Source organism: Xenia sp. Carnegie-2017, unplaced genomic scaffold, assembly GCF_021976095.1.
Source record: "Xenia sp. Carnegie-2017 unplaced genomic scaffold, XeniaSp_v1 HiC_scaffold_20, whole genome shotgun sequence".
Classification (NCBI taxonomy): domain Eukaryota; kingdom Metazoa; phylum Cnidaria; class Anthozoa; order Malacalcyonacea; family Xeniidae; genus Xenia; species Xenia sp. Carnegie-2017.
Window position 1 is genome coordinate 8,392,800 of NW_025813483.1, and position 24,125 is coordinate 8,416,924.

The following is a 24,125-nucleotide window of genomic DNA, read 5'->3' on the forward strand; positions in this document are numbered from 1 at the left end:
AATTCGGCCTGCTGACCAATTTTATCGGAGATTCCGGCTCTCGACCCTGGAAGCGCTCTCCGTCTCGCTGTTGAATCTGGGTGACGGGGATCTCGCTACTCGTGGAAATGTAGCTGTTTTACTTGTGGACTTCAGCGATTTGTCGTCTCTGCTCGTTGTTGTTTGTATTCACATGCTGCAAGTTTCGCAGTCAAATCACGTAATTTCCTCCTGTGAAAGAAGTGTAAGGATAATGATTTTAATATAGGAATGTCATTAATTGAACATCAAATCGGCTTATTTCATAAGTGTTAGCGGATTCGCTGCTACAATTTCAATGGTTTTAATTGAGGATAATTACTCTATATTGAAGATGATAATCTCTGTAAATTGGGATAATAATCAACTACAAGTGATAATGATCACTTTCGCGTGTGGCGTGAGTTGAGATTTTGGCAGTTGTTTAACAAAAGCATATTTCACACGTTGTTTGACGTGCGCCTATAAATGGCTTAATGCATAATGTGCTGTCACAAGGAGCACACATTCAATTTTCAAGTTTTGAGAAACTGAAAGACCGTAATTGGACGTGAATACCATCACAGGGACCAAAGTTCAACTCATTTCCCCCATACCTTCCCGTCAGACCCTGGCGCATCTCACGATCGACTCGTTCTTTAGCAACTCTGCGATGATCTGACAAATCTCCCCTAACCCTCAAACCTAGGCCACCCACTTTGCAAATGGAGAGTCGTTCTTTGTATTTAAGACAATAACCATTGACATTGTTTCTTTGAACATTCTTCGAAAAATCCTCGTTTTAATCTGTACTCAAACAGTATTCCCAAAACATCTTACCCTCAGTTGTATATTCTCAGTTTCCAGACCCTCGCGGCTTTTCTCTTCATCGTTTCGCACACCAAAGTACCGTCCAAACGGTTGAGATGAAATGGTGATTTACGAAGATCCGTCATCGTTGTGGCTATAGACGAACTACCCCGAGAACGCCTTCTTTGATTTACATTGTATTTTTTCAAGAAGTATACCTTTAAAACAGACAGGAAAAATTTAATATCGAGGAGGGCAGGTGGTATAGGTCAGCAAGTACACAGACTGACTTAAGCATTAAATGTTTGTAAATGATGATCGTCCAGGTTAATAAAGTCCTGAGAAGGACTGTTTTTGTTGTTGACTGACGTTTCGACAACCTTAGCGGTAGTCACCTTCAGAGTCAGTGTCAAAATGACTCTGAAGATGACTACCGCTAAGGTTATCGAAACGTCAACAAAATCCTTCTCAGGACTTCCTGGAATCATCATTAAACGATAACGATTCTCGAGTTCAAACCATTTACTTTATTAAGCATTAAATGTTATGTACTGGAATACTTGAGTATGCTTCGAAACAGAGAAATGTCCTTTGAAAAACGCGTCGTGCAGTTTTATAACATTCATACTTCCACATTAGTCAATATGTGTCGTAATGTATCCTAAAACATTTCGTAATTTAATGAAAAACGACTTCGCGTGACCTAAAGCATAACAAAGAGATAAGTATCTTCGCTGCTGCATGATTCCTTTCGATGAGAGAATGTAACCCTTGGCTAATCTCTTTTGATATTTGAAACGAACGTCCAAGACATATTTGGCCATTTGTTTACGCTAATTTGTTCACCATATGGTGTTTCAACGACAATATTCAATTTAAAGTTTTGAAAAATAAAATTTAATGAAGAAAATATAAGGCATCGAGGATAATCTGACGTGTTTATCTTCGAGAGCTCTTCAAGTTGGGCTTGGCCGTTCTATTAAAAAGCTTTTGTTCTATTTTCTTTTCGGGCTCATTGCCAATCGCATCATAACACACTTCATAATCAATCGTAAAACGCTTACTCGTTCATTGATGGAAAGCCAAAACTCAACGAAGAAAAGGTCCAGTAGATAGACGTATTGACAAAAACCCGAAGCTCTCTAGATTACAAATTTCTGCTTTTGAGAGGTTTTAAGATCCTCTTTCATCGGCAGTAATTAATACTAAGTTAACAGTACAACCATTACCTTGAAAGCAAAGAGCAAAACCAACATAACGGTGGCAATGACATGCGTTGACAAACTGTTTACGACATACGCCACATCAGGATTGTGAAAGTTATCTAGAACAATTCTAAATAAAAGAATGTTGTCAAAACAATTCAACCTTTAATGCTATAACCAACAACTACAAACAATAACGACCTTATCTAACAACATTTGAGAACTAACCTTCCACTCCTCTTCCTTGTAAACGAGACAAGTCTACTCAAAGGCAGAGGCCTTTATGCCCTTCTGCTTTGAGTAGACTTGTCTCGTTTACAAGGAAGAGGAGGAAGGTTAATTTCAAATGTTGTTTGATAAGGTCGTTATTGTTTTAGTTGTTGGTTATAACATATATGCTATCATTCTTTTGTTTAATAACATTCCAACAATTCAACCTTTCATGAAAAATGACAGTAACACCGATGCAAACATTTTGCCTTACCTCAGAAGACCAACTACGATCTTAGCAAACAGAGTGTTATATATACACCAGGCGATGTACTTCTCGTTGTACGCCGAGGGAGCATTTCGTACACGGATACAAAGCCAAACACCCACAGCAGAAATAAAACCTCGCCTAGGAAAGAAGAAAGGGATACAAAATTTAGTCTCCAGAGAGTAAGAAAATACATGGGAATTATAACAAGTTTCACCATAGATAAACTGGGGATTATCAAAGTAAATGGTTTGAACCCGAGTATCGTTACATGTTTGTAAATGTAGATCGTCCAGGTTAGTATAGTCAAAAACTCTGAAGATGACTACCGCTAAGGTTGTCGAAACGAGTCAACAACAACAAAAACAGTCCTTCTCGAAACTATACCAACCTGGCGATTATCAGTTGTGGTCGTGCCTATAGTCTTAGGAGAGTAAAACTTACAGTTGTAAAGAAAGCACAAGCAAAATAATAAAAGGACTTTACCGATTTCAAAGGCATTAGTGAACCACGGTTTGACGCAGCGCCTGTATTTGTAACCGGAATTTGTCTTTATCGTCTCATATTCGTGATCTTGTGTTAAAGTCCAGATAGCGAAATAAGAGCGTGAGGATCATCAGGTGAAGTAGGATCATCAATAATCTGTTATATACAAAAACATAATTTATCCATAGAATCATAGCAAAGTTACGATGGACAGATGAGAGTTATTAACGCTATAAAACTTAAATTCAATATATCGTATAAAGTACCTCAAATCCCGACGATTTCTCGTATCGAAAGGATTCTAAAGTAAAGATGAAAATTAAGATGAGAAATTTCGAAGAATTGAAACTAGAGAATTTTTCAACAAAAAAATGTTGAAAATACCTGTACTACCACAAGATTCTTCAATATCTATGCTCTAAAATAATAGTCATAAAAACGACAATTTCAAAAAGCATAAAAAACTCAATATTTGTAACTTTGGTGAAAGATACAGGATGAACATGAAACCTTCTCAGAAGACGATGGAACGAGACCATAACCATTTCATGTGAACTTCTTTCAAACAACGTTTGCGTAATCCGTTAGCATACCATGAAAACTAACTTCTGGTTTAGGTGACGCTTTACTAGCAACCTCCTCAACGTCTTCAGGACAATTAACGTGTACTGAACTGGTGTCACAAGGCTCAATGACGATGACCAACCACTAGCCATACCTAACATGTTACCACCAGAGATCTTTCTTGGGTAGATCAAAATTTTAGGAACTTCAGACAAGGGTTGTGTTGAGCTGAGAACTAAAAAAGAACAAATATGGATAGATGATGAAGTGGAGAACAAGAATAGAGGTTATAGAAGACACACTACGTATGCTCATTGGTGTTTCACAAGAGTATACATTACAGGATAACTATGGATTCAAGTAGTCTAAACAACTAGGTACATTTAAGCAATCCATCTTTCCCATCGTAAACACACGTGTCAAAAAAACGTGATCAAATTACAAAATTCGTGCAATCAAATAGTCGGACATGGTATTGTATTTGTAGAAGAGCCAATAAAATAAAAAGATTCTCTTGGGGCATTTGTAAATATTAGTTTACAAATACAGATCGACTAATTATAAAGGCAGAAGATGTAAGAGTGAATAAAAACCATTTCCCGTCAAATTACAATAACGCGGAGAGGAAAGGAAACACACAAAAGATGATGCGGTAGGAATTTTAAAGTGTTCTTTTATTGTTTCTGGTTGCACAATTTCATATTAATTTATTTTTATTACCACAGTTATATTAACAAAAGTATGTGTACAAATTTATTTATGCCCACAATGTGGTGTAAGGAAAAACACTTATTCGGAGCACATTTTCCAATTTCAAGTCTGGATTCTCTACATCCTTTAATCACAATGTCATATATGTTAATAGAATAGCAGTGTGTCATATGAATCTCAATTTTTTGAACAAGAAAATGAATTTGGGGATTTGGTAAGTTTACATATATTGTAAAACTATGTAGATATAAAAATACGCTATGTTTATGGGTTTTTAATTTATATGTAGAATGAACAAAGTGAAGATATTGCTGAAAATTATGACAAGCACCAAGAGTTAACCACCAAAACACAAGTTTTTAATGTACATATTGATATTGTTTCTCATGAAAAGTCATTGGAAGTGGTTATATGTAGGACTGCTTTCACTAGAAATAACTAAAAAATTTTGAAGTAATTTAAAGAAGGCATGCATTATTTAAACACTTATTAAAAGTCTGTACACATTTTAAATTAAATAATGGTCTTTATTTGTAGGACTCTGAAGATATCTTTACCAAGCAATCTATCTCTATTATTACAGAGGAACCCAAACAACCATGTCAACATAGTCAAGTAGTTCTCACATATACAGTTATACTTTATACTGTTTACCACTAGTCATGTTTTTAATGTGTTATAAATTGACAATATGCTTGTTGATTGCTTATGCATGAAACACTGTCTAGCAAAACTTTATTAACATCTGGTAGAAATGTGCTCAACAAACATAAAAATATATTACAATAGATATTTTTGAAACAGTGAACATTAATAATTACTGTGTACTTGCTCTTTCAGAGTCATTTGTCACCCACTGGCCACTATACTGGGCTATTGTTACAGTTTGACTTTGCATCAAATGTATCATGTCAGCAATCCTTTGTTGTTCATGATTATAATGCAAACAAAAGAACAATTATGGTGATGTCAAATTTTATTTCCATAATTTCAATGTTGGGTATATACCCAACTAAATGATATTACTCAATACGCTTTTTTTGGTGCTATAATCTGCATGTATTTTTTTCTTCAGCATAATTCATTTGTATTTGTACATCGATATCCCCACCTATTGCTTGATGGCTATGGTTGGATATTGTGCTGCTCATGTGATGCAAATAGAAAGCAATTTGTTGATGCCCTACCTAATAATATACAATTAGATCCTCAAAAAGGTATGTAAAATAGATGTTACTGAAATGAAATGATTAAAACAGGCCAAACAACATTTTTGTACTTGTCAGATATACCATATCCGAGTTGCATACACATATTAGCAATGGAAAAATATCTGGTTGTGTATGATAGAAAGTTTGGTATTGAAGCCAAAGATTTTATTGAAAAAGTAAGTGTTGTGTGTTACTCTTTCAGGATATAAGGTGTCTGAACAGCTTCACCAAATTTTGACTTACACTTACATACTATTTGTTTCAAGACCCTTGTCAAAGATGTGAGAACTTGTTACATATTAATCTGACATTGCATGTAGTGAATGTCTCAAATTTGTATTTGGCTTATTTTTCAATGTAAAGTTCTTCATGTGGTATGGGAGAAAATGTCTTCATCCTTAAATATCAGTTTATTGTACATTTCAAACCCTTGTGAAGTCATCCTTCTGTGTTTTACAAGACCCTTGTTCGACATTGTTCTTATTACATGTGGATGTTAACCCGCACAGCTTTACAAGCAAAAATATTGTTAAAACTTGTGAATGATTATTTACACAATATATTTATCTCATGGAATTTCTTTTATGAATGCAGAATCCACATCCATGATGCAGTCTGTTTTCAGTGATCATTCCTACCATGAGATGCAACCTGAAGAAGTATATTTTGTTATGTGAAAATAACTTTTTTGTACAAATACACGTATTGTTTCTCAACCTTCTAATACCCCACAATTTGTTACCATACATCCTGTGCCTAAGTTCAGGAGCTTCTATAAAGCTATTAGGGTGATAACCAACAGGGCAAATTGAATTTATTTATGACTATTGAGGTATACACATTCATACTCACATACATACATAGCCACATACTTACAGTACATACATTAAGTAGTATAAACTAAATGTATGACAAAAATAGTAAAGTCATATTCACCATTTGCTTTACGTGCCTGATATATATATATTAAGCACTTTCTAAGGATTTTGTGAAGTCATAATTAATCATAATTATTAATCTGCATACACATACACACACATACATACACACACATACATACACACACATACATACACACACATAATACAACCTTAAAGGTAAATGATTTTACATATTTTAGGACTTGTTTAGTGCAGTGTGCAGGGAGGTTCAGTGGATTGCTGTAAAACCAGTGAATAGTCCATGGGGGGTTTGTACTTTAGTGTATTCAAAAGTAATGCCGCCCCAGCCCGAGTTAAAATGTTGCAGCTATTCGTCATATCATTGCATTCATGTGACAACCCTTGCAAAAGCCATGCAAATCGTTGACGAGGATGAAATGGATTCTCCATTGGCACTTTTTAAGTTTTCCTTTGGAATTACACCAGATGCGAGACTATTTTGAATTGGCTACACTTAGCAAAGAAAAGGTTTCTTTATTTGAAACAAGTATGCAAGATAATCTGCAATGGTGAACATCCTTTTAGCTTTACATATACTATTTCCTTTATCGGTATGGTATTTAGCACTTTCTAGCATTTTGTAAATATTACTATTTAATTATTTTAGGCAATGAGAATGATGCAAGCGATTTTACTGATCTTCCTGAAAAAAATGGTCATAAAATTTTGGCGCCATCTGAAAGTGGTATTTGTTCTTGTGGTGCAGAGTGGGATAAACGTTCTATTCAAGATGAATGGTTGTACGTAGACTTGTGTTCAGTTGCGTACTTTTGTTCAATCCATGATGTGAAGGGTAAGTTCTGATTTGTTATAGGTTACGCTTCACTTCATAATTATTTGACTTAAATAAATTATTTAGTGTATTGTAGACCTTGCTCCTCTTGTGCTACGAAAAAAGCATTATGATGGCATTGAAAACAGGATTGTATGGTTTGGATCATATGCAATATCTCATGCCGATCTAAAAGATTACATTCGGCTTTTCATAACGGCTTTTCGAGGTACTTTTTAATGAAAATTTGCCGAAGCATTAGTAGCTACGTTTGTCCATTATTTAATTTTCTCGCACTATATCTTTTGAATGTTTTTTCTTTTTTATTCTTGTTCAGTTTACCTATGTACAAATATTATGTTGCATATGTACAAAGGCAAGTGTCTTCGAGTAGTTTGAATTTCCCAAAGGAAATAACTTACGCCAAGTTTCGTCTCGCTATCATTGCCATGATACGGTAAGCATCATTTCATTTTCAGCTGCAAAATATGAATGTTCCATTGAGATAGTGATCGCTTGTTTTATTAAGTTATTGAATTTTCTCTTATTAAGGTTGCTTGATATTGATTTTGACAATGGGTTTTTTTGTGAATTATGTGGAAGAATTCCCCAGAAGGTGGTGATGGATGGAACAACTCTTGGAATACAGAAAACTCTCTTACCAAATAATTTAAGAGAGTCTGATACTGGATTGCTAGATTGAAGATAAGTATTTTTGAAGTTTATCTGTAATATATAATATATACAGGTCTGCTAATTAGTAAATACGAGTGTTCATCTACGTATCAGAATGCATTTTATGCATGATGGTGACTTCTCTCATTTTGTTTTTGTACACAGCTTATAGTTATAAAAATAACAACCTGTTTTCTTAACAGGTTTGTTCTCATAACAAAGTACATAATCCCTTTTTTCCGTGAAGCCCATGGATGCGTTCGTTCATGATGAAAGAGTCATATTGTATAATGAGGCTCTCGTTCATCACGAGAGAGTTATGAGAAAGTTACGTTGTAAAAGGTAATAAGTAAAAACGTATAAACATGCTTAGAGTTTTTAAGTTATAGTTCAAAAGGCAGAAGTTGTTTGAACCTTTGAAGTATCCTTGGACGTTCTAGTTTTTTATGAGAAGAATTCTTGTAAAGAAAAGATAAATTTTGAAAACCAAAGAATCCCGTTTACGTCCATGCCTCCCGATACCCGAGATAGTTGAGCACTAGAGCGTCGCATGTTAACTAAGGGAACCACATAATCCTTGTTTGTTTTCCATGAAACATATGTATGGTTTGCTCGTAATACATGAGAAACAGTAAATGGGAGAGTTAAATCAGAAAGATATAAACCGATAAAATTGGTATAAAACATGTTTAAGGTTGTCTTTATTTATAAGTGTCAGAAAAGACAGGGTCATAAGAAGTTAATTGAAACATTGCTTGGTTTGTTTTATGAGAAGAAAACAAAAAGATAAAATTCGAAAGCAAAAAACCCCGTTTTCGGTCCATGCTTCCCGATACCTTCTTGAGCGCAAGGCACTAGAACGCCGCATGTTAACGTTTCGGTAGGAGATTTCGGCCCCTCCACGCTATCCTACTTGGGAGATGTAATTGAAGAGCTTTCACAAACCTGTAAGATGGTCTCCAGGTTAACAAAACAATCATCGTCAGTTTTCATTACAAAGGAAAAACTTAAAGTCGCCGAGAGCCTATTTAAAAGAAAAGCCGACATGAAGCAAGATCAATATGACATATGACGACTGATGTCGTAGGTAAGGAGATACTGGCGAGATGAATTATACACTAATGCAAGTTATTTGGGCAAAAATAATGTTTAAAGTTGATTTGAGACTGTCCACTTATCGCCAGAAATTTCACAGTGGCATGAAAAATATAAAAGTCTCAGACACTCTCTTACCACGAGAAAAACTGAAGCAACTGGGATGGAAGATTTCTGTAAACATCGACATTTGAAACAAAAGAATATCAGAAATAGTTCTGCTTTCTTTAAGTAAACGTTCATTCTCATCGTCTTTCAATCGCTGCCACTCCGACATTCGAGTTTCTTCTTCCTCTTTTGTCACGACTCTCTTCCCGGAGAATCTACGGAGGATTGCAAGTTGCTACAGACTTTAAAGAAATTTATTCATAAAGCATTGTACCATCTTTTCTTTTAATATTTGGTGAGGGAATATTAGTGTTTGGCACTAGGCTTTAAACTTCATATGAGTCTGCACAGTCCATTTGACAAATTTTTCAATTTCATAGTCATGGTAACGACAAGCTGGATCTATTTTCATCGCTTTCTGAGTGATTAAATCGTTTGGTCACATAAATGTACGCAAAATCATCTGAGCATGCGCAGTACGCTTGGAAATGCGCAGTACAAGCAAAGTCTATTTGACCAATTGTCTGAGTAAACGATCATGGAAATGACCAACTGCATTTATTAGAATCAATTAGGAGTAGATAACTTGCTTACTAACAAATTATTAAAGATATCAACTGAGCATGCGCAGTTCACTTGACAGTTTTTGACTTCATAGTTATGGCAACGACCAGCTGCATCTACAAGCACCGAATTTGAAGTAAATAGCATGCTTAGTAACAATTAAATGGATAAATCATCTGCGCATGCGCAGGTGCATGCGCAGTACATTCGACCAATTGTTTATAGTCATGGCAACGACTAACTATATGTACTTGCACTATATTTGTGGCAATTAGCTCACTTAGTCGCAAATTATCAAAGAAATCATCTGGGCATGCGCAGTAGTGACTTTAATAATACCGCAACTTTCGTAAGCCTCTGAATTTTTGTATATATATATAAAGCCAATATTAGGTATAGTAGATGTCAACTAGCAGTGGAAGCTGGGTGCGATATGTATGCAGTGGCTTAGGGGTCCAGACGTTTCGGGTCGCGACCGCACTCTCCCTGCGTACCCCGAGCAAAGCCTATCGCAGGTGATCTCGGGTCTGATGGGCGGAAGCTTGCTATTGCATCTCCCAAGTAGGATAGCGTGGAGGGGCCGAAATCTCCTACCGAAACGTTAACATGCGGCGTTCTAGTGCCTCGGCTTAAGCAGGTATCGGGAAGCATGGACCGAAAACGGGTTTTGCTTTTGAATTTAATCTTTTTTTGTATAAAAGAAACTAGAACATTCAAGGATATTGCAAAAGTTAAAAAATTCCGCCTTAATGACTTATAATTTAAACCAACTGTAAATATGTTTATACGCTTTTACATGTTAACTTTTACAAGGTAACTATCTCATAACTCTCGTGATGAACGAGAGCCTCCTTATACAATATAACTCTCATATCATGAACAAAAGTATCCATGAGCTTCATGGAAAAATGGATTATCTAATTCTTATAATAGATTTTACAAAGTTAGCATTTAATAAGCCAAGCCATTTGTATCGTTTAAATCAGGTCAGTAGAGTCCTGAGAAGGACTGCTGGTGTTGATGTTGACTGACGTTTCGACAACTTTAGTGGTAGTTATCTTCAGAGTCAAGTGAGGAGTAAACGTCAGGTTTGCCATATTTGTTATCTGCTTGCAGACGTTTACTCCTCACTCGACTTTGAAGATGACAACCACTAAGGTTGTCGAAACATCAGTCAACATCAACACCAACAGCCCTTCTCAGCACTCTACTAACCTGTACAAACATGATAACGATACTCCCGAGCTCAAACAATTCACTTGAATATTTTGATAAATTATCGACTTGTTACTCACCTTTGGCAAAATAAAGTTTTCAATTGCTTTAAACGACGAACCGTTTTCTGTTGTACCAGGGTCTTGGAAAGAGAAATAAACAGATATAATTTCGCTCTGAAACGAGATAAAACAATTTAGATCAAATAACTTGTAAACGGTATTTATAAACTGCATGGTTTAACCTTAGTTGTTCTGTCGTAGAGTCGAACAGAAGAGTTTCTTTTTGAATTCAACGATGATAAAGAGATGCCAAGACGAGTCAAAATAATGGGACGGATGATCTGTATAAAAATAATTGTATTGTATTGCCAACCCAAATTTTACTCCTGAAGCCAAACAGACACTTTATGCAACAGGTTTCAGACTTTGTTCAGAAGGTCCCAAAAGTTCAATGCAACAGTGTCCGTTGAGCAGTTCTTAATGGCTACAAATAACTAACTAATACTCACATCAAAGTCCCATCCGATAGATCCACTGTGAAAATATCTCAAATTTTCTTCATTTGCTCGTTTGTAAGCAATTACTTCATTTTCGTAGTCTAAACATCAATATGACAAACATATAAACACGTTTGATCATGCACTCGTTCCAGCCTCTATGACGGTAAAATCTCCATGAGAGATAGCAACACATATTTCCATCAAGACTGTCTGATCTTCGCTACAAATACATACAGCAATGATAAATTCGCAGCAGTGGCTGATTAATAATTATGGAGCATGTAGGCTAAGGCAAAATTACGAGGCCTGGTGATATTTAATCCCTCCACTAAGCTCAGTCTCTTGACAACGTTTGCGTTCTTTACGTTCCTTTGCCTTTGCATTTCCTAGCTTGCGTTTGTAACACATAGTGTGAACGATACAAAAGAAATTAATAGTTCAAAATAAACTTTAAAAATTATCAAAACAGTCTGCAGAAATAGGGAAATCCTCGTCAGTTCTTAGCCTCGCGCATTTAAACACTAGATGGTACGAAAGTCTTTTTCGTCGATATTCAATCGCACGTACGGTTTTCAACATCATAAATGGTCTAAAAACGGCACTTTTAGCAAGTTCCAAGCAGCAAAAAGTAAAAACTAACAATGTCTTGGTTTACTTTTCGTAATGAGTAATCCGCAACTGATTAACTTTAAATATCACATGTATAGTAGGTTATGTTCGACGTTTGTAAATATGTGCCTCGTTAGTTTATCGCCTGCATCGAGATTCCAACGTCATATTGTTTTATATCGGCTTTTTCCAGGCGCCAAACCTCACAACTATCAAATCAAAAGTAAATTTTCAAACTTGGAGATTCGATTTTCTTTCTTTCGCATTTGTAAGGATCAATGCTGAACTCTGGAGGAACGTAACATGCATTATTTGAAACGATGAACTTCACCAACACTCTAAAACAACAATGGAATAGTAACCAACACTTTATTTTTTCAGATTTAGTCATTGTACTTAGTTATATCACTGGTACAATTTTTTTTTGCGACAGAAACGGTTGTTGGGAACTCTGGCCAAGAAAACCACAGCAAAGAAAGGGATATTTTAGGCAAGTGTACCGTGAACCGTTATTTCTTGTGAATATTCGAGTTTAGCCTCAATACAATGACGTTAGTCAACACAGTTAAATTTATCATATGACAAAGAATGCAGTTTGCATGAGTTGTTCTTGTGTAGAACAAAACTGATAAACGAAACTAAAGACCTTGCTGTTGGTATATTCAATAGGCCATCATAGAAACGCACAACGCTACACTACTTAAAGAATGGCGGTCAGCTAAAAATGTCCAATTCGATTCTACGTAGATCTGACAATTGCTAAAACGTTACTCATATCGGTAATCAGATTAGTTTACCAAACATTTCACTTGTATTGAAGACATACGTTGTAAACGTTCTCTGGTATTGAAGAAATACGTTGTAAACGTTCTCTGGTATTGAAGAAATACTTTGTATACGCTCTCTGGTATTGAAGAAATACGTTGTAAACGTTTTCTGGTATTGAAGACATACGTTGTAAACGTTCTCTGGTATTGAAGAAATACGTTGTAAACGTTCTCTGGTATTGAAGAAATACGTTGTAAACGTTCTCTGGTATTGAAGAAATACGTTTTAAACGTTCTCTGGTATTGAAGAAATACGTTTTAAACGTTCTCTGGTATTGAAGAAATACGTTGTAAACGTTCTCTGGTATTGAAGAAATACGTTGTAAACGTTCTCTGGTATTGAAGAAATACGTTGTAAACGTTCTCTGGTATTGAAGAAATACGTTGTAAACGTTCTCTGGTATTGAAGAAATACGTTGTAAACGTTCTCTGGTATAGAAGAAATACGTTGTAAACGTTCTCTGGTATTGAAGAAATACGTTGTAAACGTTCTCTGGTATTGAAGAAATACGTTGTAAACGTTCTCTGGTATTGAAGAAATACGTTGTAAACGTTCTCTGGTATTGAAGAAATACGTTGTAAACGTTCTCTGGTATAAAAATACGTTGTAAACGTTCTCTGGTATTGAAAAATACGTTGTAAACGTTCTCTGGTATTGAAGAAATACGTTGTAAACGTTCTCTGGTATTGAAGAAATACGTTGTAAACGTTCTCTGGTATTGAAGAAATACGTTGTAAACGTTCTCTGGTATTGAAGAAATACGTTGTAAACGTTCTCTGGTATTGAAGAAATACGTTGTAAACGTTCTCTGGTATTGAAGAAATACGTTGTAAACGTTCTCTGGTATTGAAGAAATACGTTGTAAACGTTCTCTGGTATTGAAGAAATACTTTGTAAACGTTCTCTGGTATTGAAGAAATACGTTGTAAACGTTCTCTGGTATTGAAGAAATACTTTGTAAACGTTCTCTGGTATTGAAGAAATACGTTGTAAACGTTCTCTGGTATTGAAGAAATACGTTGTAAACGTTCTCTGGTATTAAAGAAATTCGTTGTAAACGCGACAGGCCAATTTGAAACACTGTTCTACACTTTACCTTCACAAATATTGTGTTTGCTGTAACGTTTCACACGCTAAGTAGCTCTAATTGAATACAAAACACACTACAGCTACCCTCAAGAAAATTCAGTGTTTTCCCTGTGCTTACCTTTTATTTAGAGATGAATGTCGTCTTGCATAGCCAACCCATGATTCACGTAAACTTTGCCTCAAATCAAAGTTGCCGCGCGATGAAAGTATTCCAACGACCAAATCATAATGAGAATAATTCTCTGCTGTCAAGAACATTATTTTAAAACATTAAAGAAAACAAGTGGAAACACAAATACAAAATGGACTATGTAGGATAAAGTTTTTAGATAACATGGTTAAATAACACTAGCGAAAGTTTCAATAAAAGATCACTCTTGATGAAAACATAAGACTGGAGTATATAAGGACTCAAGATTCAACATCAGATCACTCCTGATGAAGACACTAGACTGGAGTATATAAGGACTCAAGATTCAACATCAGATCACTCCAGATGAAGACATTAGTCTGGAGTATATAAGGACTCAAGATTCAACATCAGATCACTCCTGATGAAGACACTAGACTGGAGTATATAACGACTCAAGATTCAACATCAGATCACTCCTGATGAAAACATAAGACTGGAGTATATAAGGACTCAAGTTTCAACATCAGATCACTCCTGATGAAGACACTAGACTGGAGTATATAAGGACTCAAGTTTCAACATCAGATCACTCCTGATGAAGACACTAGACTGGAGTATATAAGACTCAAGATTCAACATCAGATCACTCCTGATGAAAACATAAGACTGGAGTATATAAGGACTCAAGATTCAACATCAGATCACTCCTGATGAAGACACTAGACTGGAGTATATAAGGACTCAAGATTCAACATCAGATCACTCCTGATGAAAACATAAGACTGGAGTATATAAGACTCAAGTTTCAACATCAGATCACTCCTGATGAAGACACTAGACTGGAGTATATAAGGACTCAAGTTTCAACATCAGATCACTCCTGATGAAGACACTAGACTGGAGTATATAAGGACTCAAGATTCAACATCAGATCACTCCTGATGAAAACATAAGACTGGAGTATATAAGGACTCAAGTTTCAACATCAGATCACTCCTGATGAAGACATAGACTGGAGTATATAAAGACTCAAGTTTCAACATCAGATCACTCCTGATGAAGACACTACGCTAGAGTATATGTAAACTCATCTTTCAAAACATATCGTTTATACTCAAGATATTAGATAGACGTACGACAATCTATAATGTCATATAAATCACGATAAAAAATCTGGTCCCCGGAGTCGACATGCTATCAGGCAGGCAACAAACAAAGATGAGATAGCTGTACAAACCTGTATTATCGCAGCAAAGCTTCAAATCTTTAACAACAAGATGATTATAGATGTATAACACGAAAATAGCGATCAATATTAGTAAAGTTGGCTTAAGGATGTCATTTAATGTAAACATAAGTTGAAATTAAACAGTTACAATTAACTATAGCGTATAAATATCTTTCCCTATGTAAAATAATCTATACATTATCCTCAATAACGAACTATACACATTGTTGCATTTTAATATATACGAACTTTGACCTCGGGTGTGTTGCGGAAACGTCATGTAAGGAGTCTTAAAGCATCAATATAAATTAGCAAACTTTGTGATCTATGTTACTTATTGAACTTAAATTGAGCAATACAAAAATCTTAATCTTCAACAAAACATATCCAAAATATTACTATGAATGTATAAAAAGTATACAATCGCTAGAAAGATCACATTTGCACGCTTATTCAAAAACTCTTCTAAGGTTATCGTTTGCGCCTATTACGAAGGTTTGAGGGACAATATAAGTACATGCATGTACAACAAAAAGAACACGGGTGAAGGCTTTAATTCGTATTACTTACTTTTGAGTACAGCGCATGTGCAAGGAATGGTAGTTTACGAAGAGTTCGACCACTTAGTTGATAACTTTTTCTAAACAAGAAAATGAGAGAAAGAATACTTCGTAGGTTTATCACAGTGAGACGCTTGACTGCTCCTTGCAAGTTCAAAAGGAGAAGGGCCTCCCAAAGAAACCTAACCAAAAGTCAACCAATATTCGTGATTATTTGAGAGTGGTCCATTACTTGATAACTACTGACTACGATAACAAAGAAAAAAACATCTTTACGCCTTAAATGTAGATGTAATACAAAGTTAAATTTTATTTATGTTGCAAGTATTAAGACGGTATATTTTAAACCTCAGTCCTAAATTATTTGAGAACTCATCTGAACATGCACAAACAACTCAACAAACTGTTCGAGTTTACAATCATGGCAATGACAAACAGAACAAGCTTGCATCCTTCTGTGGTTCACTTGGTCACATATTGGGAAATCATAAATTTCAATCATAATGAGAAATTTAGTCATTTAACAAATTTTTCATATTCATAGTGATGGCAACAACAAGCTGGACCTATTTTCATCACTTACTGAGTAATTAATCGCTTGGTCACAAAAATATAAGAAGATCATCTGAGCATGCGCAGTACGCTTGGGCATGCGCAGCACGCTCAAGCATGCAAAGTCCACTTGACCAATTGTCCGAGTTGATAGTCATGGAAACGACCAACTACATTTACTAGCATCAATTGGGAGTATATAACTTGCTTATTAACAAACTATTAAAGATATCAACTGAGCATGCGCAGTTAAATTGATTGGCTGCCAATGTTCATGGTCATGGCAACGACCAATTGCATCTACTAGCCCCGATTTTGAAGTAAATAGCATGTTTAGTAACAATTTAATGGAGAAATCATCTGCGCATGCGCTCGAGCATGCGCAGCCCACTCGACTAATTGTTTATAGTCATGGCAACGACTAACTAGATGTACTTGCACTACATCTGGGGCAATTATCCCACTTAATCGCAAATTATCAAAGAAATTATCTGGGCATGCGCAGTTGTGACTTTAATAATACCACAAATTTCGTAAGCCTCTAAATTTTGTATATATAAATATAAATCTATAGCTTCATATAGTAGATGTCAACTAGCAGTGGAAGCTGGGTGCGATATAGTATGCAGTGGCTTAGGGTCCACACTTCGGTGGCGACCGCACTCTCCTGCGTACCCCGAGCAAAGCCTATCGCAGGTGATCTCGGGTCTGATGGGCGGAAGCTTGCTATTGCATCTCCCAAGTAGGATAGCGTGGAGGGGCCGAAATCTGCTACCGAAACGTTAACATGCCGCGTTTTAGTGCCTTACGCTTAAGAAGGTATCGGGAAGCATGGACCGAAAACGGGTTTTTCCTTTCAAAATTTGTCTTTTTTCTTTACAAGAATTCTTCTCATAAAAGAAACTAGAACATACTGCCAGGGTTCAGACAACTTCTGAAAATCCCCCGGGCGTAGTTTCGTTTTCTTTGTAAAACGAGAAGAATACTAACTTGAAAACATGAAGACTGGGTGACATAATATTTACCATAAACTAAGACAAGAAATGTTTATTTTACTCTGTGACATCACTTTACTTTAAAGTGAAAGGTTTGAACATGGGAGTATCGTTACATGTTTGTAGATGTAGATCGTCCAGGTTAGTAAAGTCCTGAAAAGAACTGTTGTTGTTGATGCTGACTCTAAAGATGACTACCGCTAAGGTTGTTAAGAAGTCAGTCAACATCAACATCAACAGTCCTTCGCAGGACACCACTAACCTCGACGATCTACATCTACAAACATCTACTTCACTTACTCGGCTATCTTCTTTAATTCAAGACTACAGTGTGTTACATCGTTGTCGACAAAGCTACAATGGAAAATAGGGAAAAAAAGTTGTACATCGGAAAAGAAAACCATGTCATCAACATAGAAGTGAACAAAAAAATTTCTAACAAACACCGTCAATTTTCGTCAAAATAAAATTTCGTGTATTTTTCAGTTGTACCTTAAATCCAAAATTTGAGTGGCTGGTGATATGATACTGGTCTGTGATGAAACGGTGAACATTAATTTTGATTATTAAAAAATTATCTACAATGCAATCGTTTGCAATCAATTTCTATATAGCTGCACACCTCTCTATTTAAGCAACATGTTTGTATAACTTGCACAAACGACTATATTGTGGTATGGAAATAAAGCAGTAGACGTAAAGGTACAAAGTACTGAGAAGAGGGGATATACTTCACGAGGCAAATTGTTGTTTTATATTGTATATGATGACAGGTTGCGGTAAGCCATTTCGGCGTTCCTTTTGGCCAGAAAACATAATTGACCGGCAGCCATTTCGTTGATCACGTGCACAAGAAGACATAAGTTACATACAAACAAATGGTAAATTTTGTAAATAGCTTTGGCTGATGGCGGACCAATATACTGTTTGATGTCGGCTCTGTGGGCGAACAAATAGCGAAGTTAGATGAGAAAGTGAATTAAAAAACTTTCGAGTCACAAACATATTTTCAACCTGTCCACGAACGCAACGTCTATGGCTCTAGTTATGTTCGATGTTGTCAATATAATTACATTAGGATGTCTGAAATAAGAAGAAAACAACATTGGGGAAGACTAGGTTTAGCAAATAAACGCATAAATGTAGTTCAAATCAAGACTTCTGTAAATACGTAATTGATAGATAATAAGTATTTGACTGAGCAAAGTTGTCATCAAGCAAGTTTGTTCATGTCATATAAATATTTTCGTGCTTTTACTCCTGTAAAAGCGACAACATTGTAGAGAAAGAAATAATACATAGTTCTAAAGATAGCAAATACCATAGTGAATGGTAAATGTAATATAATAAGGAAGATTGTTTTACTCTTGAACACAATACATAGAGACACATATATATAAGGATTTCCGGTTGTATTTCATAGTTGATACATCTTGACTTACAATTCACTGACTGACAACGTCAATCAAAACATGAACGACTTATTATATAGAATGTAAACGGTCCATATAAAACATCCGTTTCCCAAAAAATTAATGCCATTTCCAACCACCCAATCTTCCTCCAAGAATGAACAAACAGTAAGTTCTTATTAATTGTATTCATACAAATTCTATTAGTTTACATCGAAGTTTCGAATACTTGGCTATCATTTGAAAAATTGTTTTGATTTAGTCAAATTTTATATTACATACGTATGATCTTATTTTAATTACAAAAAATTTCTATGAGAATATCAAGTGTACGCTGCTTGAAATTTTGTGCAAGTTATTTCAAAATAGGTGGCAGAAGTCTCTTTTGGAATACTTGAATTTCTTTTGAAATTCTTCACTAAATTAGAGAGCGAGGGAACTCTCTAGTTTAGTTAGAATATTGTAAAAATCTTTTATGTGCATGTTTTGTGTTTTTGCATGTTTATGATCATCTGCAAACACCGAAGAATGGAAGTCGAAAATTTTGTCTTCTCGAAACATGCCTTCTTTAAATTTTAATATCTTCTCCAAAAATAAGTAATAAATATTGGTTTAACTTACTGCAAGAAGCGTTGCTTGACAATGACAGGTTACGGCAATGTGGTTCTGAAAGAAATTGAAGCAAAGAAGATTTGATGAACGATACAAACAAATACATGCTTACATCTCTGTTCTGCTATTCTTGATCTTATCGACCTCTGCATCTGAAAAATACTGAGGAAAAAGTTGCAGTATGATGAAGCAAACAAGCAAACAACTGACAAACAAACACATACCGCAGTCTCAATCTTCATCGTTCAGTGCCATGAATAACTGTAAGAATAATGTTAAAATACAATCATGACGAACTGTAGGAGCATATAAATTTTCAAAAACCAGTGTTTGCAGACGATCTGTCGAAATTTCTATCAAAACTGGTACTTTACGATGATTTCAGAAAACAGCTGTAAACTGCAAACATTTACAGGAAAGGTTTACTTTTATGGCACAAAAGTTACTGTCAGATTTTTCAAACGAAGTCAATCATCTCCATTGAACATAATGGACAGACGAGCATTCATGACGAGCCCTCAAGTTGGATTCGAAAATTTGGAAACAGTTTCCTCTCCCGAGGAATTATCTTTATGATTGCAATAGTTCTATACAATCATGCAAAATAGCTATTTTGGCTAAATCATTTACCAAACATTAGAACATCACCGGAAGTTAAATTTTTTATTGCTTTGTAGACACTGTTATAACATCCCTCAATATTATAACAGTGCAATCATAGGCACAAATAAACCATTAAATATTCAAAGTAGACGGCTAGTCTGACTGGCTCGTGATAATCATTTCGCATAGATGTTGAGTTTAAAGATTTTGCAATACTCTGCCAGCGTATTGCAATTTCTCTTTTCAACCATGATGATTGATTTAATGTAAATTAGATTTTGTTTTAATTTTACACAAGATATGAGCGCAAGAAGCACTCTTATATTACTGCACGAGAAGGTGCTTTTGGTGCTGTCTTTGGTCATACTAGTCTTACAGCACAAGCAAAAGTGATTATTAATTGTGAAACAAGACAGAATAAATGAAGGATTAGAATGAACATGAGCATAAACGAAACAATATTCAAAAGAATTTCCGTTTTCCTGGTCTTTTAGGTCTCGCGAGAAAACAAAATTGAATGCATGGTACACACGAATAGAATAAGCATAAACGATAAAACTTTATTTCTTTTTCTCTTCAGAGTTTACACAGAAAGACATGGAAATCTTCTTTCGTTTTCTCTTGTTCTTTTGTGTTCTTCTTTCAGCTAATGCCTAACACATTTCCTTAAGCCTGTGTAATGGTGTAACTTCGCTCTTTTGAGTGGGTGGGAGGAGCTTTAGGAATAAATTTGCCCATAAAAAGCGTGGTGTTATTTTTATGTTGTTTCCTAAGCTGAAAGAAGTATAAAATATTGAAAAGAAGAATATGATTTTTGATGTTTTTTTCTGTAAACCCTCGAGAGAGTCATAAGCACGCTCGCTGCTTATGCTTGTGATTACGTAGATGTTAATGTTCCAACTTTTGCTTATTGTTTTTAACACTTTATTGACACTTGACACAACATTCAAAAATAGATATATTCTATTCAAACAGTTCATGAAAAAAATTATTGCTTTGTTCAGACAGTTGGATTGGCTGGATTTGAACAGGACGTTCTATACGAGAAGGGATTACGTTGGTTTTATTCAGTTATTTTGGGGATGATTGACGTATTATCAGTGTACCGTATGTCAAGAAGCATCCTATGGTGATACAGGTGAGCCATCACCCCTCAGATTAAGCTCTAGGATATGTTTGCTACAATGACGGAATCGTTGTAACAAAGTCTTCTGTTCTTACTTCATATGCTTCATCTTGTTTTATACAGTTTTCCAAAATGACTCAACTGTAAATATTGTAAAACAAGCACGATTAAAAGCGTGTATATAAATTTGTAAAATTTAAGAATTGCCCAAGAATTTGTCCAAACAATTAATTTTTTGAGAAATTTCCAGAAATTTCCTTCAAATAGGCCATTCTTTTCTGAGAAATTTCCTTAGAAATAAGACCACATTTGACCATCGTTATCATGTTAACTACTTCATGTAAAAGTTATATATCGTCTTCCAAGAAAACAACATAACAATTTTTAATTTTAAACCTCACAAGCATTCGTTCTCCGCAAGAATATTTCTCTCCACATATCTGTTGTAAAAGAGTGAAAGACAAATAATATTTTAAAGAACATATAAAGTTTTTTTTGAAAGCTGAAACAAGGTAATAGATATATATGTTATTGTTATGCCTGAGTCTGACTTTGAGTTTCATAGCGGGAAATTGAAACGATATTTATTTTTATTTCTACATAGCAAAGATATTTAAGTTTTTTCCTACACAGCCAATATTGTGAATAATCTTTTGTATAACATCTCTAACTAAAGCAATATCGTTAAAATGGATAAAGTTCAAGAACTTTCTGAAGCACTGCCTTTACCAAGTCAGCCATTCTTAAACGTCGAAGTAAATGAATGCAAAGAAAGGTTAGTTCATAATATGAACAAAGGACTGTATGCAGAAGGATATTGAATTGCATTTCATGTAATAATCTAGTTGAGTGAGTCTGTGTTAGTGAAACCATGCTACAGGTGAAACTAGGTAATGAACAAATCATGTTTTTGTTTTGTAAAGAAACTTGAATAATTTTAATATGTTACTAGATTGACGTCACTGGTCATATGTTGTGCTTCAACAGACTCACTTCTTCAAATACCACTGTGCTGTCAAAACGTGAACAAAACCATTTATTCAATTTAATAATAAGCATTAACATCTTAATAGTATTTACCACTTTATTTTAGCACTATCCCAGAGTATAGAATTATAAAGCTTGTCAAAGACTTTCTTATCAACATGAAAACAATTCATGGCGACTCATGTTTCGTAGAATTTGTTGATCCTTTTTTAATGGAACATGTCAAGAGCATAACTATTGTGTATGACACAGATAATTTTTCAACATATGGCAAGGTTATTGACCCTATGATCAGACAATATTTACTTTCGCATGTGTGAGAGTAGGTTGTTCACACCCCCCTGGTATGTCACACATCCCTTTTTGTTGAACCCCCACGGAAAAGAAAATGCAAGAACTCCTAGAGGATTGACTTAGTTTGATAATGAAGATTTACATGAAGTACATATTTCTGTCAAACCTTCATAATTCTTTTAACAGATAATTGATTTGAAAAAAGTTATGCTAAAGTATCATGTCTATCAATTTCATGATGGGGGGCATGGATATGAAGAACTTGAAGAACTCCATCTTTTTAAAATCACTCCCAAACAATGACATTTTCAAAGTATATATTAGTCACGTGTTTGAATCATATTTTAGAGGCGTGGATTTCAACATCATCTCGTGAAATAAAGTTACCTTATTACATGGTAAGTTAGTTTCCTTGGTAACCAGACGTGAGTCCTTGCGTCATCGTCCGTCACGTGTATCTTTTTACGAATCAAATTAGATTCTATTTTTGCGTGTGTTGACTTTGTAACAACTCTCATCTTAACGGAGTAAATCTCTTATCACTCATAACATTCAAGATTGAAAAATCACATATCAAAGTATTGATAAGAATAAGTTAGCTACAATCAGATAGAATGAAACGCGAGAGACGTGATGGTGTTTTAACGAGCCAACTATTAAATGACGTCAAGGCTACCATGTTTGTGTACCGCTGTGACGTCACTCGAAAACAAACAACGAAGCCAATCAAACACCAGCATTTACCACTCATAGTACATCATGTTTGTCTTCACGTGATCTACTGCAAATATCCAGAAGAATGAGTTGAGCTTTTCTTTAAAACTTTCACAGAGCCAACCGGTACTGGTGAAACATCCTTATGCAAGGCGCTTGCTCAAAATTATCCATACGACTTTCTAAAAGGTAAAAACACTACATTTTATTTTGATGTTACGTAAATCGCAATCCATTACTATCCATGTGTGTACTGCAACTAATATTGCCACGTAATTTTATTGTTATGTCGTGAATTATAAATACAAAGTATAATCCGAAAAAGGACATGTTGTAAACTCAACATCAAATTTAGAAAACAAGACGATTAAAATGTAAATATTACACTTTCAATTGTTTTGCTTTGTAACTTTATTTAAGTTTACAAGATGTTCTTTTGGCATTATCTTTACTTTGTTTTAATGAAATTGTCGTCTACCTAAGGATTATGAACTATAAATTAAAGTGTGTTTCTACTTTTGAATCCTTAGATTTAACTATGGCCAGCTTATTGAAATAAACATTCACAGTTTATTTTCCGAGGTAGGCATCATTTTGAATAGCTCAAAGCAACATCACCGAGTGCGAAAATCCTCTGGAACCAAAAATTACATTGCCATAAATTTTCCGTGAAACCTTTGTCGTCACCCCCTGTCAATATAAAATGCACGGTCACATCAAAATATCAGTTCAGAAAACTGACATTTATATACCTGGGATTGAGATGTCGTTGAAGTTAATAAATCTAGTTCCGTATCACAAAATGATCATATCCAATTAAAAATAGCATCTGTAATTTAAAATGTACATTGACATTATCTTTCCCTACAAACAGAGTGGAAAGTTAATGATGAAAATGTTTCAGAAAATTCAAGAGTTTATTGACGACAAATAAACTTTAGTTTGCGTTCTTATCGACGAGGTAAACTTTGCTTAAACATTTCTTTCTTAATGCTCATGGTCAGATAGATGAGAAATCATTTACTATTTGTGTTTCTTGTTTCACAAAA

At 35.0% G+C, this 24,125-nt stretch overlaps 2 protein-coding genes, 3 long non-coding RNA genes and 1 pseudogene across 19 annotated transcripts; 3 read left to right on the plus strand and 3 right to left on the minus strand.

Annotated features, from left to right (window-relative positions):
* Positions 1-24,125, plus strand: part of LOC124441634 — a 31,285-nt pseudogene that overhangs the window by 6,982 nt on the left and 178 nt on the right.
* Positions 917-2,569, minus strand: LOC124443301. Its single transcript, XR_006947610.1, has 3 exons — positions 2,497-2,569; positions 2,037-2,142; positions 917-1,025 (listed from the first exon to the last, which is right to left on the minus strand). It is a non-coding gene; the product is annotated as an uncharacterized LOC124443301 (long non-coding RNA).
* LOC124443305 lies at positions 2,608-3,271 on the minus strand. The gene is made up of 3 exons (XR_006947616.1): positions 3,243-3,271; positions 2,977-3,132; positions 2,608-2,631 (listed from the first exon to the last, which is right to left on the minus strand). It is a non-coding gene; the product is annotated as an uncharacterized LOC124443305 (long non-coding RNA).
* Positions 3,737-15,653, minus strand: LOC124443263 (UDP-GalNAc:beta-1,3-N-acetylgalactosaminyltransferase 2-like). 8 transcript variants are annotated; one of them, XR_006947566.1, is made up of 6 exons: positions 15,231-15,653; positions 13,979-14,105; positions 11,344-11,554; positions 11,077-11,175; positions 10,913-11,008; positions 3,737-3,775 (listed from the first exon to the last, which is right to left on the minus strand). XR_006947566.1 is itself a non-coding variant. In XM_046993803.1 (5 exons), exons 1-4 carry the CDS (start codon positions 15,346-15,348, stop codon positions 7,846-7,848), a joined length of 348 nt encoding a protein of 115 aa, XP_046849759.1. In that variant the 5' UTR covers positions 15,349-15,653; the 3' UTR covers positions 7,479-7,654; positions 7,838-7,845. The 8 variants fall into 8 exon arrangements, 5 of the variants coding, with proteins under 5 accessions (XP_046849759.1, XP_046849761.1, XP_046849760.1 ...); XR_006947565.1 differs by lacking the exon at positions 3,737-3,775 and adding an exon at positions 7,479-7,654; XM_046993803.1 differs by lacking the exons at positions 3,737-3,775; positions 10,913-11,008; positions 11,077-11,175; positions 11,344-11,554 and adding exons at positions 7,479-7,654; positions 7,838-7,869; positions 8,796-8,874.
* Positions 4,094-7,960, plus strand: LOC124443256. 6 transcript variants are annotated; one of them, XR_006947557.1, is made up of 12 exons: positions 4,094-4,192; positions 4,406-4,465; positions 4,541-4,615; positions 4,789-4,866; positions 5,092-5,214; positions 5,327-5,468; positions 5,538-5,638; positions 6,057-6,121; positions 7,011-7,196; positions 7,263-7,404; positions 7,513-7,632; positions 7,728-7,960. XR_006947557.1 is itself a non-coding variant. In XM_046993789.1 (3 exons), the coding sequence occupies exons 1-3, from the start codon at positions 5,309-5,311 to the stop codon at positions 6,844-6,846; spliced, it is 489 nt and encodes a 162-aa protein (XP_046849745.1). In that variant the 5' UTR covers positions 5,221-5,308; the 3' UTR covers positions 6,847-6,887. The 6 variants fall into 6 exon arrangements, 2 of the variants coding, with proteins under 2 accessions (XP_046849745.1, XP_046849746.1); XR_006947556.1 differs by lacking the exon at positions 4,094-4,192 and having other exon boundaries at positions 4,243-4,465; XR_006947559.1 differs by lacking the exons at positions 4,094-4,192; positions 4,406-4,465; positions 4,541-4,615; ... (2 more) ...; positions 5,327-5,468; positions 5,538-5,638 and adding an exon at positions 5,645-5,743.
* On the plus strand, positions 20,878-22,246 carry LOC124443286. 3 transcript variants are annotated; one of them, XR_006947591.1, is made up of 4 exons: positions 20,878-21,093; positions 21,486-21,593; positions 21,715-21,856; positions 22,034-22,246. It is a non-coding gene; the product is annotated as an uncharacterized LOC124443286 (long non-coding RNA). The 3 variants fall into 3 exon arrangements; XR_006947592.1 differs by having other exon boundaries at positions 20,879-21,093; positions 21,758-21,856; positions 21,927-22,246; XR_006947590.1 differs by having other exon boundaries at positions 20,883-21,093; positions 21,758-21,856.

Excerpts from the sequence above, each read along its gene's own strand:
- LOC124443256 (XM_046993789.1), top strand. The coding sequence starts at position 5,309 with ATGTATTTTTTTCTTCAGCATAATTCATTTGTATTTGTACATCGATAT. Across the intron at positions 5,469-6,056 it reads ACAATTAGATCCTCAAAAAG|AATCCACATCCATGATGCAG; the intron begins GTATGTAAAATA and ends TTATGAATGCAG. Across the intron at positions 6,122-6,582 it reads ATGAGATGCAACCTGAAGAA|GACTTGTTTAGTGCAGTGTG; the intron begins GTATATTTTGTT and ends TACATATTTTAG.
- LOC124443263 (XM_046993801.1), bottom strand. The coding sequence starts at position 15,348 with ATGTTTACATTAAATGACATCCTTAAGCCAACTTTACTAATATTGATC. Across the intron at positions 14,106-15,230 it reads GCTTTGCTGCGATAATACAG|CAGAGAATTATTCTCATTAT; the intron begins GTTTGTACAGCT and ends TGTTCTTGACAG. Across the intron at positions 12,282-13,978 it reads CATTCATCTCTAAATAAAAG|AGTGTTGGTGAAGTTCATCG; the intron begins GTAAGCACAGGG and ends TTGTTGTTTTAG.